The sequence below is a fragment of the Colius striatus genome, chromosome W (genome assembly GCF_028858725.1).
Source record: "Colius striatus isolate bColStr4 chromosome W, bColStr4.1.hap1, whole genome shotgun sequence".
NCBI classification, from domain to species: domain Eukaryota; kingdom Metazoa; phylum Chordata; class Aves; order Coliiformes; family Coliidae; genus Colius; species Colius striatus.
Genome location: NC_084789.1, coordinates 19789404 through 19803986, shown reverse-complemented (window position 1 = coordinate 19803986; position 14583 = coordinate 19789404). Strand labels below are relative to the sequence as shown.

The 14583-nt window shown below is 47.1% G+C and overlaps 1 protein-coding gene across 4 annotated transcripts in view; it reads right to left on the bottom strand.

Annotated features, from left to right (window-relative positions):
- Positions 1 to 10620: 10620 nt before the first annotated feature.
- LOC133628549 (importin subunit beta-1-like) overlaps positions 10621 to 14583 on the bottom strand; it is a 28470-nt gene continuing 24507 nt past the window's right edge. For 2 of the 4 annotated variants that reach the window (XM_062016883.1, XM_062016885.1), the window contains exons 16-22: positions 13968 to 14050; positions 13262 to 13369; positions 12863 to 13006; positions 12656 to 12761; positions 12223 to 12337; positions 11447 to 11608; positions 10621 to 10733 (exon numbers count right to left, since the gene is read on the bottom strand). In XM_062016883.1, coding sequence (XP_061872867.1) covers position 10733; positions 11447 to 11608; positions 12223 to 12337; positions 12656 to 12761; positions 12863 to 13006; positions 13262 to 13369; positions 13968 to 14050 — 719 coding nt within the window. In that variant the 3' untranslated portion in view covers positions 10621 to 10732. Of the gene's footprint in view, positions 10751 to 11442; positions 11609 to 12222; positions 12338 to 12655; positions 12762 to 12862; positions 13007 to 13261; positions 13370 to 13967; positions 14051 to 14583 lie in introns of those variants that run through there. The other 2 variants (XM_062016884.1, XM_062016882.1) reach the window with 2 other exon arrangements.

Here is a 14583-nt window from a genome sequence, read left to right as displayed (position 1 = left end):
CAGAGAGAAAGTTCCGAATAGGGAAGCTTTCACTGCAAAGCACTTTGATGTGAAAATTAAGGTTTTCCATCAGGTTCAAAGTTACAGATACAGGGTCCCTCCCTTGGGACACGGCCTGCTCTGGCCATAGTTTTAAAGAAGAAAATCACTGTCCCTGGCTCGGGGCCTTTAATGAAGTGAATCACTGCCCCTGGTCTGGGGCCAGCTTTAGCAAAATGAGTCTCTGCCCCTGATACGGGCTCATTATCAAAATGAGTCTCTATCACTGATGTAGGGTCTTTAAAGAAATGAAAATAAATCTCAGCTTCACCAGTTCTCTCCATAGAATGCAGGGGAGTCTCTGCTCCAGCACACCTCCTCCTCTCTTCCCTCACTGACCTTGGAGTCCGTAGGGTTGTTTCTCTCACTGTTCCTACTCCTTGCACCACCACCAGCCAGAAGAAGGGGCAGAAGAAGGAAGAAGAAGGAGGAAGAAGCCTCCTCTTCTGGCTTCTTCTTAAAAAGTGATTGTGGAGGCGTCTAATTGGCTCAGCCCAGAAGTAGTCTCTGTCTCAGAGCTGAGTTTTGAGCAACTACTTAAAGGGGCCATCTTTACAGCCCCTTCCCCATTACTAGAAATGGCTGTCATGTCAAACACTTTCTGCAGTTTTAAGCCCTGAATGGCTTTGGGGAAGGTGCCTCACCCACCCTTCCTGCTGCTGCAGGGTGTTGGGGCCCAGTCTCATCCCACTGAGGGAAGATCCCCCAAGGGCAAGGGCAGGCTTGCAGCACTCCCAGACACTTGAGGTGCTGTGGTTGAGAGATACAATGCCTGGAGCAATGGGAAAAGCTGTAAAGCTGTGTTTACAGACAGTTTTCATGGTAATTATCACAAAACCAAGTAAAATCCCCACTTCCCAGCAGTGTCTGTGTGTGAACTCAGGGCAGAGCAATGGTAAGGTGTTTCTTCCGCAGTGGTCCCACTCGCTGCCTGCCCCAGGCAGCAGAGCCTGAAGCCAGAGGCACCTGCCCACGATGTAAGGGCACCAGTGGGCAGGGGTGCAGGCACTTACCTCATCAGACTCCACCTTTCATCTCCTGGCTTTGCTTGCAGCAGAGGAAAATACCAGCAGCCATCTCCCTGCCCTGGAGCTCCATGAGCTTCTTAGCTGCTTCAAAATCTTTATCAAACCCTGTTTCTGCATCCCCTGCAATGCTACATGGGTCTCTGCTGCTTGCAAGGACGGTCCCTTGTCTCCCTTCCCTGCTGCCTGCTGGGCTTTAGCCCTGCTAGGGGCTGCCTCCTCTGCATTTCTAAGCATCTCTCATCACAGAATCACAGAACCTTAAGGGCTGGAAGGGACCTCAAAAGATCATCTAACTCAACCTCCCTGCCAGAGCAGGACCACATAGAGTAGGTCACACAGGAACTCATCCAGGTGGGTTTGGAATGTCCCCAGAGAAGGAGACTCCACAACCCATCTGGGCAGCCTGTTCCAGTGCTCCATCACCTGAACAGGGAAGAAGTTTTTCCTTGTGTTTCTTTGGAGCTGTTGACAGTTGGCAATCTCGAAAAACTTCTCTACACAGGAATGCAGATAAGCGGGCACTTCTTTATTATGCAGCGCTGGGAAACACAGGGGATGGCTCCTCCATACGTGCTTCATTGTTAGTTACCATTCTCAGGGTTTTTATACAGCTCAAACAAAAGAATCACGTTTGCCAACACAAGCATGCATAAAATGTCCATCTATCAATTTAGCCCTTCACCTTGATTGGTTCCCAACAAACACAACATTTCCAAAATCACAGTGATTGGTCAAAGAAAGATATCAGTCCCTTTGTCTTAGTAACAACTAAGGTAATAGCCAAGGTAACCTAACGAATACATTCACCAGGGTCTTGTAGCTAAGGTAACGGGTCCCTATCAGGTGTGGTATGTAACTCTTGCAGTTTGATCCTTATGTGATTCAAATGAATACTTAATAGGTGTTTGAGTTATTTGCAAGTGCTTAGCTAATTGATTGAACCATTACTAGGTGATTAACAAGTGCTTAACAAGTGCTTGATTACTTATTGTGATGATAAGTTGTTGACTAAAATAATTGTGTATCTGCAACAGAACCTCTTATGTTCCATCTTGTACCCATTGCCCCTCATTGGCCATCATTGAGAACAGCCTGGCTCCATCCTCCTGACACCCACCCTTTATGTATTTGTAAACATTAATGAGGTCACCCCTCAGTCTCCTCTTCTCCAAGCTGAAGAGCCCCAGCTCCCTCAGCCTTTCATCAAAAGGGAGATGCTCCACTCCATCATCTTTGTGGCCCTGTGCTGAACTCTCTCCAGCAGTTCCCTGTCCTTGAACTGAGGGGTCCACAACTGAACACAATTGAATTGTTGAATGTCATTAGATTTTTCCTTGCCCAACCCTTCAGCCTGTCCAGGTCTCATTGAATGGCAGCACAGCCTTGTGGGGTGTCAGCCACTCCCCTCAGTTTAGTATCATCAGCAAACTTGCTGACAGTGCTCTCTGTTCCCTCATCAAGACCATTAATGAATATATTGAATAGTACTGGTGCCAGCACCGACCCCTGAGGGACTCCACTAGACACAGGCCTCCAACTAGACCCTGCCCCATTGATCACAACTCTGCCTTCTTCCCTTCAACCAGTTAACAGTCCACCTCACTACCAGATCATCCAGCCCACACTCTGTCAGTTTTGCTGTGAGGATGCTGTGGGAGACGCTGTCAAATGCTTTACTGAAATCAAGATAAACCACATCCACTGCACTACCACCATCTATCCACCTGGTTATGTCTTCATAAAAGGCTATCAGGTTGGTCAAGCATTATTTCCCCTTGGTAAAATCATATTGACTGCTCCTAATGACCCTCTTGTCCTTTAAATGCCTGGAGACAGCAACCAGGATAAGCTGTTCCATCACCTTTCCAGGGATGGAAGTCAGGGTGACTGGTCTGTGTGACATTTACTTTCCTCCAGCCCTCAGGAACCTCTCCTGTTCTCCACGACTTACTGAAGACGGAGAGTGGTTTAGCAATGACTCCTGTCAGCTCAGCACCCGTGGGTGCATCCCATTGGGGCCCATGGATTTATGGGCATCCAGACTGCTCAAATGATCCTTAATCCAATCCTCATCAACCAAACAAAACTTCTCCTTTAATCTGACTTCCTCTGGAGTCTGGGGCTCCTGAGGACAGTCTCCAGCAGTACAGACAGAAGCAAAGAAGTCATTCAGTAACTGTGCCTTCTTCGTATCCTCTGTCACCAGGGCATCCTGCCTCATTCAACAGCAGGCCTACATTGCCTCTAGCATTAGTTTTGTCTGCAATGTATTTGAAGAAGCCCTTCTTGTTGTCGTTGACCTTCCTTGCAAGGTACAACTCCAACAAGGCTTTAGCTTTCCTAGTTGCCTCCCTACATCCTCCGACGACAGCCTTATATTCATCCCAAGTGGCCATTCCTTCCTTCCATGATCTATAGACTCTCTTCTTCCACTTGAGTTTGCCCAACAGTTCCCTATTTAACCATGTGGGTCTCCTGGCTCCCTTGCTTGATTTCCTACCTGCTGGGATGCTCTGATCCTGAGCCTAGAAAAAGTGATCCTTGAATAGAATCATGGAATCATTTCAGCTGGAAGAGACCTTTAAGATCGAGTCTAGCCTTTGTCCCAGCCCTGTCAACCACTAGACCTAAGTGCAACATACACCGGTGTCTGAAATCCCTCCAGGGACAGTGACTCCAGCATCTCCCTGCTCAGCCCGTTCCAATGCCTGACAACCCTTTCAGTAAAGAAATTCCTTCTCATATCCAGTCTGAACCTGCCCTGGCGCAACTTGAGGACATTTCTTCTTGTTTTATTGCTGTCACTAGGGAAAAGAGACTGACCCTCGCCTTGCTACAACTTCCTTTCAGGTAGTTGTAGAGAGCGATAAGGTCTCCCCTGACCCTTCTTTTCTCCAGGCTGAACAGCCTCAGATCCCTCAGCCATTCCTCATATGAAATGTGCTCCAAATCCTTTCCTAGCTTGGTAGCCTGCCTCTGGATCCTCTCCAGCACCTCAGTATCCTTCTTGTAGAAAGGGGCCCAAAACTGGACACGGTATTTGAGGTGGCCATCCATGACCACATTCTAGTCATGTGAGCTGTTCCACTCTGTCTCTGCAATTGCCACCAGATCATAACCCTTTACCTATACACAGACTCCCAGCTCCTGCTCCCAGATCCCCATCTTAACTCCATAATTGAATTATTTAACTCTAATGCATTTTGGTTATGCTTGAGGTCTCAGCTAATCAGTGCATTTCCACAGTAGCCATGGCAGGGAATGATGGAGAGCTGGGAGAGAACAATCTCTCTCCTGACCCCTAGTCTGCATCTCCTTGAAAGGCCCATGTTACTTGGAGGCTGCAGACTCCCTGGGTTCACCCAAGGCTTGAGCTGTGCTAGAAACATCAGTTGAACCCTAAAAATGCAGCTTTCATCATGCTCAGTGAATGCCTTTCATTGGTTACCCCCCTTAACCACACTGAGGAGGAATGAAGTAGCCCATCAGATCCCCCAACCAAAGGCTTCACTCACTTGAGCAGAATTATTTATCACATTTATGGTGGAGGCAGTATTGGGCTCCTGAGTTATTACCAATGAAAAAAATGAGCCTGGCTAACTTTTGGCAGGGGACACTTGAAATCCCCACCCCAGTGACAGCCAGCAGCCTTAGCCTGCGGCTGGCTGAGGTTTTCTCTTCCACCTCCACCAGCTCCAGCTGCCAGTGGCACGAGGGCAAGCAGTGAGTTCACCCATAGGGTCCTGCTGATGCACAGGGCCTGATGTAGGAACGCAACAGTCCCTTTCCCAATGTGCAGACACAGCTGTGTGGGTGCTACTGGGAGCAGAGGGGTTAAGAGCAGTGCAGAGGCTTTTTACACAGAAACCCTTTATGCCCTGCCACAGAGGGTGGAAAAGCTTAGACCCATTTTCCATGTGGCTCCTCCAGCCCTGCTGTGGAACAGGACTGAAGTGTTCAAAAAGCCAGCATGGAACTTGTCTCCTGCCTGCACAAGGCATCCCTGGGGAGCTGGAAGCATCCTCAGTCCCCCAGGGTTGTCTGAGCCCCTTGCCAAGGTACTTGCCCCCTTGTCTGTCAGCTCAAGGGCTGCATTAATGCTGCCAGTCCTGTGCTCTGGGTTCCCCAAAAGCTGCAGCTCTGAGCACAGAGAGACTGCTAAAACACAGCTACAACTGCACGCAGGCACGTAGGAAACTGTGACATTAGCTGGCACTGGAGAGCTGCAGCCACAGCAGTTCTCAGCCTGTCAGGATGCAAGTGAAAGGCTGCAAGACTTCTCACAACCCTGTCCTGGCCACGGGGGCAACATGTGGAGGAGGACAGAAGGGAGTATAAGCAAGGGAAGATGTGTCCTGTGACCAGAGAGCCCTGGAAGTTCCTGTGCCAGAGCCTGTCCCTGATCAGCACAGCCCTTCCATAATGGTTCTGGGTCCTGGCTCAGCATCCATGTGGCACATCCAGCAGCAGGGAGACCAGACATCTGTCTTGGTGGTGGTGAGAAAGCCCCATGGTCCCTGCCAGGTGAGGGTACAGGAACAATGCCATCGTAGCCAAGCAGTACCTGGGTTTCACAGGGGGATGCTCCAGTTGCAGGAGCGTGTGACTTCCTCCAGCACCCCCTGGTAGCCAACTCATGGACCACAATGCACAAAACCACCATCTCTGCTCACAGCCAGCACCTCAACAATAGGGTTAAGGAGAACAACCCTAAAACTAAGGTTCCCCTTGACTAGAAAGTTTCATTACAGAGCAGAGACACAAGCTCAAGGGCCATGTTGGCTGCACCGACCCCTGCACTGCCACTGTGCCATCCCCGTGGGGTGCCGGCAGTGCCAGACAGCAACTGTGAGCTGGCACAGGAGAGTGCCAAGGGCACGGACCCACCTCTGAGACTCAAAAATCAAGTTGTTGGCTGTTTTTTTCTCCTCCAAGGCTACAGGGAAATCAGATTTTCCCCTCTTTCCACAGGGACTCAGCCCTCCCAGGGAAAGCCTGCTCACCTCAAGCCACCCAAGCACCAGCAAGACGCTAAATGATAAAAACCCATCCTAGGGAGGGGAAAAAAGACTGAGCTCCTGCTCCCAGAATTGGGTGTGCAAAGTCCCTCTGTCCTTGGGTGCTGGAGTAGCACATATGGCTGATGACACACTGCTGTCACCTCCGGCTCCCCCAAAGAGGAAACGGGCACTCGTCACTCATTGAGCGCACACCCACACAGTCTCTCCGAGCCATGGCAGCGGGGGAAGAGCGCTGGCTGGCAGGAGGAGACTGGGGAAAAATATGAAGCAGCAAAAAAAAAAGCCTTTTTAAGAATATATATATTTAGAAGGTAAATAAACTGGTCCTACCAATTTGTAACTGGGTCCTTGGCAATCTTTACCCGGAGGGATGCAGTCGGTCTGTGCCATCCACAGCAGGTGAGCACCACTGCCTTCACCAGGTATGACTGACAAACCGACAACATGAGGTTAATACAGGAACTTGCTTCAGAGCTTAAGATTTCCAGCATTGCATAAATGTTAAATTGTTTCCCCACCCCCATCCCGCGATGCTGAGAGATTAAGTTTAGAAGGAAAGGGCAGGACGTAAAGCTGCCACTCACAACACCTTTGCAGCCACAACGTAGGCTCCGAGATGAAGAGCTGAAATGGCACTTGGAGGAAGCAAAAATGAATCAAGAGGTTATTCTAGTAATTAAATCTGCCATACAGCAAAAGCAGCTCTTAAAAACCCCAAAGTATATAAAATAGGTCTGTGGCCCTCCCTGTACAACAGCAACATGAAGGGACAAGAGGCACAGGGCAGCTCCTGCTCACTGCTATGTCACTCACAAGGTCATTATGACTTTAGGCAACTGGTTCCCTGAAACGAACCCCCTCAAAAAAAACCCCACCTCAAAACAAAGAGGACTGACACAAGGTTTGTTTCCACTACTGTCCCAGTGTACTTTATTCTCCTGCTGTCTACAGCTGAACATAGCCACATAGGAGAGAAAGAGGTAGCACTGACGAATGATCAGATTTTTGTCTCTCCATGCCCCCTCCCCAACTTCAGGAACGGCTTTTTCTTTTCTTTTTTTTTTTTTTTTTCCCTAGGAAATCCCACCCCACCTTGTGAAACAAAAGAAAAAGAAAAGGCATTACTAGAAACATAACCCAGGCCTTGCCGGAGCTGGCTGGCTCTGCCAGCTCACAGAGCTCCTCCTCCTCTCCACACCTGGGCTTATTTATTTATTTCTTATTTATTTTGTACACTGGTTCAAAGTCAGCACTTTGACTGCAATCTGAACCCAGCACTGTGTTGTGGTTCGGCCCAGCTAGCACAGCAGCACCACCACAGTCTCTCGCTCGGTGCCCTCATTCACCTCCACCCTTGTTAGGATGGCAGAGGCCCCAGTCAAATGGGAGTAAGAAGACAAGCAAGGTTGTTGTGGATTGAGACAAGGGCAGGGAGGGCTCACTGCCAATTATGGTTCTGGGCAAAACAGACTCCACTGACTGAGAGAGGAAAGTAGGAAAGTTTATTCTACAAGAAACAGAACGGAATAAAAGCAAAAAGAGAGTAGGATGATGAGAAAATGACAACCAGCACTTTAAGATCTCCCTCCCCCATCCCTCCTTTCTTCCCAGGTCCAGCTCACTGCTCCATATATATCTACCTCCTCCCCCCTCAAAGGCTCAGGGGGGCAGGGAGTGGGGGAATGTGGTCAGTCTCTCACAGATGGGCTCTGCTGCTTCTCTCTTCTCAGATGAGGACAACTCCTGGCATTCTTCCCCTGCTCCAACACAGGGTTCCTTCCCTGGGACACAGTCCTGAACAAACTTCTCTGGTGTGGGTTGTTCCCAGTAGCTGCGGCTTCTGCCGATACAGGGTCCCTCACACGGGACACAGTCCTTGGTGAATATCTCTGGCGTGGATTCTTTGCCACAGTTGCAGTTTCTGCAGTTGCAGGGTCCCTCTCTCGGGACAAGGCCTCTTCTGGGCATAAGTTTAATGAGCTGCTTTGTTGTGGGTTCCTCCCCACAGTTACAGCTGTGGATATTGGGCCCCTCCCTTGGGACACGGCCTGCTCTGGCCATAGTCACTGTCCCTGGCTCAGGGCCTTTAATGAAGTGAATGGCTGCCCCTGGTCTGGGGCCAGCTTCAGCAACATGAGTCTCTGCCCCTGATACAGGGTCATTATCAAAATGAGTCTCTACCGCCGATGCGGGGTCTTTAAAGAAATGAAAATAAATCTCAGCTTCACCAGTTCTCTCCATAGAATGCAGGGGAGTCTCTGCTCCAGCACATCTCCTCCTCTCTTTCATCACTGACCTTGGAGTCCGCATGGTTGTTTCTCTCACTGTTCCTACTCCGTGCACCACCACCAGCCAGAAGGAAAAGAAAAAAAGAAGGGGCAGAAGAAGGAAGAAGATGGAGGAAGAAACCTCCTCTTCCAGCTTCTTCTTAAAAACTGATGTTGGAGGTGTCAAATTGGCTCAGCCCCAGAAGTGGGTCTGGCTCAGAGCTGGGGAGAGTTGCGAGCAACTTCTTACAGAAACCATCTTTACAGCCCCTTCCCCATTACCAGAAAAGGCTGTCATGTCAAATCACGACACACCAAAAGGCACATATCTGATACCCTGTACAAGAGCTAGTGTGGATGCGGCAGTGCAGATGGGCAACAAAAGTGGACTCCAGTGTCATGGGTCCTGGGGGAGAAGGGGGAAGGAAAGTGGGGGAAACAAGCAGAACCTTGCCTGCTTTTTTAGAAGAAAAATAAAACAAACAAAAACACCCCCACCAAAATCAAATCATGCTGGTTAAAGTTTTCTAACATTCCCTCCCCCAAAGCAGCTTTAAAAAAATGCCTATGTTAAACTTCAGAGTCCAATGCTGGTAGAGTAGCAACAGCTACATTAAGAAAAACAATGAAATGAAACAAACAAACAAACAAGTGTCAAAACCCTGCACCTCCTTCAGTTTGTTTGGGTGTTTTTTTGTTGTTGTTTTTCTTTTCTTGGCTTATTACTGAAGATCTAGGATAAGCAAAGGACTGTTCCTCAAAAGCAAAAAGTCTCATTTTTAAGAGGAAAGGAGAGATTCTGATCCTTCATATGTGAAAAATAAGTCACTGGGTGACAGGGAAAGCAGCAAACAGCCAACTGGCTGCAGAATTGCCCATCAGACTTACTACACTTGGAAAACATGTGCAATCACTAATGGGTTCCTCTTTTACTGGAAAGGCCAAGAATACAAAAAGAAAGTATGGGGAATGTTTGACACCATTTTATTAACCTTCAACTGTGGTGGAAAAATATAACATTTTACAAGTGCCATCTTGTGTAAGCTTAAGTCAGTATATATATCTTATATAAATTTCTTTTTTTTTTCCCTTCTTTTTCTGTTTTTTTTTTTTTTTTAAAAATGCATCAAGAGACCAATATCACATTAAACCTGATCAAATAAAGAGCACAAAAGGCCAAGCAGTTTCCAAATGGCATTTTATCAGATTGTTTGAACACTGAAATTTATCCTTGTATATTGCAAAACCCAAAATATTCATGGGGAGTTTTTTGTTATTTTTCAAATCTTTGGCACAATTTTTTTGTGGGTATTTGGGTCACTACAGTACAAGTCTGGAAAGATCATAGAATGGTGGGGGGGGTGGAAGTTTAGAGATATTTCCCTTTGCATTCTCACTGTCAATTTGGAGCACTTAACATTCATATTTCTGTACATTGGTGTTTTTTTTTTAAGCCTGAAATCTTGTTTGACAATTTCTCTTCCCTCTAATGCAAGAGTTCAGTTGGGGGAAATAAACCAATTTCTACATTCACAGTTGAACAATATTAAGGAAGGAAAGGTGCTTTGATGAACCAAAATAATGAAAAGTGTCACTCAGAACGGGAGCTCTGAACATTCGTCAGTGTTTCCCCAAAATAAAAAGCCCTAGAGAGCAATTTTCCTTCTTTCCCCCCCCACCTTTTCTGTTTTGTTTTTTACATCTTACGCTGCATCAGTAGACTGAACTCTGGTTAGTTTCTGAAATGCAACAGCTAACCCTTATTTTTTTGTTTTGGGAAAAGATAACTGTAATGACTTGAAGTTATTCACTCACACTCACTCCTAGACTGAAAACCCTTCACACTCCCCCTTCTCTACTCTGTGCACCAACAGCATCATGTGGCAAAAGTGACAGCAGGTGGCTGGAGATCTCTAGGCTCCATCTCTCCAGCAGCTGCATCCCCCCCAAACAAACAAAAAAATCCCCAATCCCACCAGACCTCAGACACTTTCCTCTCCTTTGAACCTTGTGTGCCGGAGAAGCCAGTCCCTGGTGTGTTGGAAGAGACTCACTCATTACTCGGACAGAAATCAGTCCTTCCCTCTTCCCAAAGACATCTGATGCCAGGTTTTTCTGTGCCCATCAGTGCTCAGTTGCTGTTGTTGCCGTGGCAGGATTTTCAGTGTAGTGTGTTTCAAGCCTCATTCCCAAGCCTCATTTCCTCTCAATCCCAAACATTCAGCATCCGTACACACTCCTCACTTCCAGGTTGGTGTGGTGGTGTTTTGTGTGGTTTTTTTTTTTTTTTTTAATTTTTAAATTATTTTATTCCCCCCCCTCCCCAAAGATTGGAGATTTTCCAGTGGGGGTCTTGGGTGTCATCCCAATGGTAAGATCTGCAAGCAAACAAGGTCTCATAAAAAAAAACAACACACAAACAAAAAACCCCCTAAAAAAACAACCAAAACACCCCACCAACCCCAAAATGCAAAACCCCATGTCTGGGAGACAATACTGGCAATAAGAGGGGAATAAAAACCCCCACCCCAAACCAATAGACTAAAAGAGAAGCAATAAGAATGGTAAGGAACTTCTCCAGGTGGGCTGATGAATCTGTGACAGACTTATTCTCCCAAATACAGATACACCATCATGCCCCTCTATATGATCTGCTCCTTTGAAAAGGCATTTCAGAGTAATCATAGGCTTGAGAGTATCTCAAGTCAGATGGGACTTGTAAGGACCCACCAAGCCCAACTCCCTGCTCCTCACAGGGTGACCTAAAACTAAACCCCATGACCAAGAGTGTCATCCAGACACTCCCTGAACTCTGAGCAGGGGGTAAGGACTTGACAGGCTTGGTGAGCAAGGAATTTGGAGGAGGGTTCCACAAGCCCTCTGGTTGGCACCTGGTCCTGGGAAGTCAAAGCCATTTGCTGCAGTTCATGTTTGTTCTGAAGCACAAGACCACAGATGGGGCTTGTTTACAGGAAAAAAAGGGGAAACAACCTCCCAGAGAACAAGACTTTTGTCAGGCATCTCTTTCAGACTCAGTTTAGCCAATTTCATAATTATGCAACATGAAAAGGAGGTGGGTGTAATCTCTTACCAAGCTTGATTCTTCAGTTTTCTCAGTTCTTTAGTCGCCCAGGTAGCAAGGGTTTTTGTTTTGTTCGTCTTGGATCTTCTTCCTTCAGTTAGCAGTTCATGTATCATGGGTCTAGCTTCTACTAATTTCAGTACATCTTTTCCAAATGCTGTACACAAATCCCTGAAGAAGAAAGAGAGGTTTTGAGGCTGTGTACCACAAACAGATGTGCCAGTACTGCTCTCATCAGTTCTTGCTAGCAAAAAGAAGTCTGACTCATGGCTAATGTCCTTTATAAAATGCTGCATATGGTCACTAATTTCATCAGGAGAGCTGAACAGTGTTCTGAAATTGTGAGTAATGGGAGACATCTAATCTCCTGTCCAAACACTGATCTCCCTGATGTCAAATCAGCTCTCTCTAAATTCAATAGAGAAGATTTAAAACACCTCAACCCGAGTTCCTCCATTCTCAGGGAACCGAGAAGGGAGTGTGTTTTGGTTTTAAGCCCAAGTCATCCTTGAAACATCCCAGATCTGGAATTTGTGTCACACACACATCCAACCTTCACTTCTACCTGCTGGCTTTCACCCTATCAGTTAAAGGACCTTGCCTGCACAAGCACTTCACATCTCAGATTAAATCTCCAAAACTAGACTCTAAAACCCCAGAACTGATGTTAAATACTTCTGACAGTCCCAGAAGAAAATGCAGCATCAGATATTAAGGCTGTTGTTAGAGAGAGCAAAATCTTTGTACAAGTGTGCTGTCAGCTGAAATAGGATTGGGATGCTTACCCTATCAGTCCAGCAGCACATGCCACTACTCCATCGGTGTGATCTTCATCTCCAGCAATGTGGTCAATGTAAGACAGAATAAATTCTACCCTGGGCTGCACCAGCATCACATCCTCTGAAAGGAAACAGCTTTATTAGAGCAGGAGTGCCACACAGTTCGTGTCTTAACAGTCTGTCCTTTAACAGTACTCCCCCAAACAGGCAGAATCTGTCCCAGCAGTACTGAGATAGGGAGGGGAAAAACTGCCAGAGAAAGAGAAGCCATAGTGAAGGGCTCTGCATCCCTTCCCTACTCACGGCAGCAGAGTGCTCACTCCCTCAATGGAAGGGGATGAACATGGATAAGCCCCATGAGGCAGCTCATCCAAGCAGAGTCCTTCCCATCTCCCTGTCAGTTGAGGCACAGACCCACCCAGCAGTACAGAGCACTCACGGTGAACATTTTCTTGGTCTCCTTTCAGTCCCTGGATGATGCCAGTGTAAGCTTCCAGGCAGCCCTCCCTCAATTCGTTCAGATAATCCACCATGTCATAGTCAGACTGGAAAGGCAAGAGGAGACCCCATCTCAGCAAGGCCCTGGCAGCAAGCTGCAGCCTGGGTGGGACTAAGGAAGGTACTGGAGCAGGCACTGTGGGCTCACCTTATCAACCTGGGCCTGAGAAGCCTGCTGGAGGGTGTTCAGTACAACATCAAGGTACTTCTTAAATTCTCCTCCAATGGCAAGGGCAATATCACCAAACACTGAGAGAATCTGAGGCTTCACAGACCTGTGAACGTTTTCATTCTGGAAAGAGATTTCAGCATATTTGTTTTTACTTCCTTTTAAGAGGGAGGAGCTAATGAATTAAGACATTTACTTGAAGTGTAAATCCTCCCCAGTCCAAATAAATTTGGGTTCCATTCAAATAATAAGCACGATAGTTATCAAACACGAGATCTTGAGAGCATGCCTAACACTTCTGCTTCTCTCACCTCCCACTTTCTTCTCAGTGTACAAGCCAACTGTTACTAACTGGCTAATGAGAAGGTAAACACTCACTCCCAAGTTCTCCAAGAGCAGCTGCATAACCTCATCACAAAATGGCAAGATGTTGGATTGCAGGGCTCTGCATAAGTCACCAACCAGGCCCACTGCAGCCAGACAAACCTGCAAATAGAACAGCAAAGAAAGATACCCACCCAGTGAGTCAGTCTTCCATGCTCTGTCCTTACAGCTCAAGCTTATTAAAGCAGTGATGAGAGCCTGCAGCCATTAAACCACCCAGAATAAGGACCCTCAGATTGCAACTGATGAGTCCCTGCTTCGTTAACCATCTGGATCACAAAGCTGCAGAGATGAGCTTGCCTCACCCAGGGGGAGGGCAAGAGATCCAGATGTCTAAGTGACAGGTACTTGGTCTGAACAAAGGCTACCAAATTCAACAGCTGTGTGGTCTAAAAATCCACCCCACAGTGAGCACCATGACTTGAACTAATGGAACTCTCAGCCAGCAGCAGCCTCTTTCCTCATCAAGGCCAACTAATATGCAACCACTGAGAAAATGAAGGCCTTCTGCCAAATTAAACAGAAGAATCTAAATTTGGGCATGCAGCTAGTAACAAGAGAAAAGTCTATGGGGTTCCAATTTGGGTTTCATCACCAGAAGCTGAGGTATTTTACAGATGCACACCTGCTGAACTCAGCATCTGTGAGCAGATAAGAATTTAGTGATTGTGAACAGAGGGCTGCCTGGTTTGACCTCTACCTGGTACTCAGCATAGTTCTTCAGTCCAATGCCAAGGAATGGTTTGAAGGCATCCATGTACTTCAGAAATTCTCCACCTAAGACTGCGCATGGAAAAGATTCTAGTTAGAAAAGAATCCCAACCTATGAGGTATTTACTAGAGTTCACCAAAACAGAAACCCCTTTATTATATCCCAACTCAAACCAGGACCCTTATGTTCCACAAAAGCACAGCAAATCAATTCTCCACTAGACACCACATGAGAACTGAGCATCGCAAAATGCGTCCATTTGGATCAAACAGATTCAAAAGTGCTCAGTTCCTTGCGTGCCTTTGGAGGCAGCCAGCACCCTCCTGTGCTCTATAAGGATGCTGAGATCTTCCCAAGTGAGCAGAGCCAGAGGGAGAGGATGTGCTAGCACCCTTCAGACAGGACTCAGCACTGGGACAGCACTTTGCATCAGCCAAAACCTCTGCCCCTTTCCACATCTTTCTGCTGCCATAACAGCTGTAACAGCTTCCTTCTGGAAACAGCTGCTCAGCCTCTTCAGAGCTGTGCTCATCAAGCAGGGCACTCTTCAGTATGTCCATATTTCACCAATATTTGAAGTAAAATATTTCTGCTCTTCTGTCAA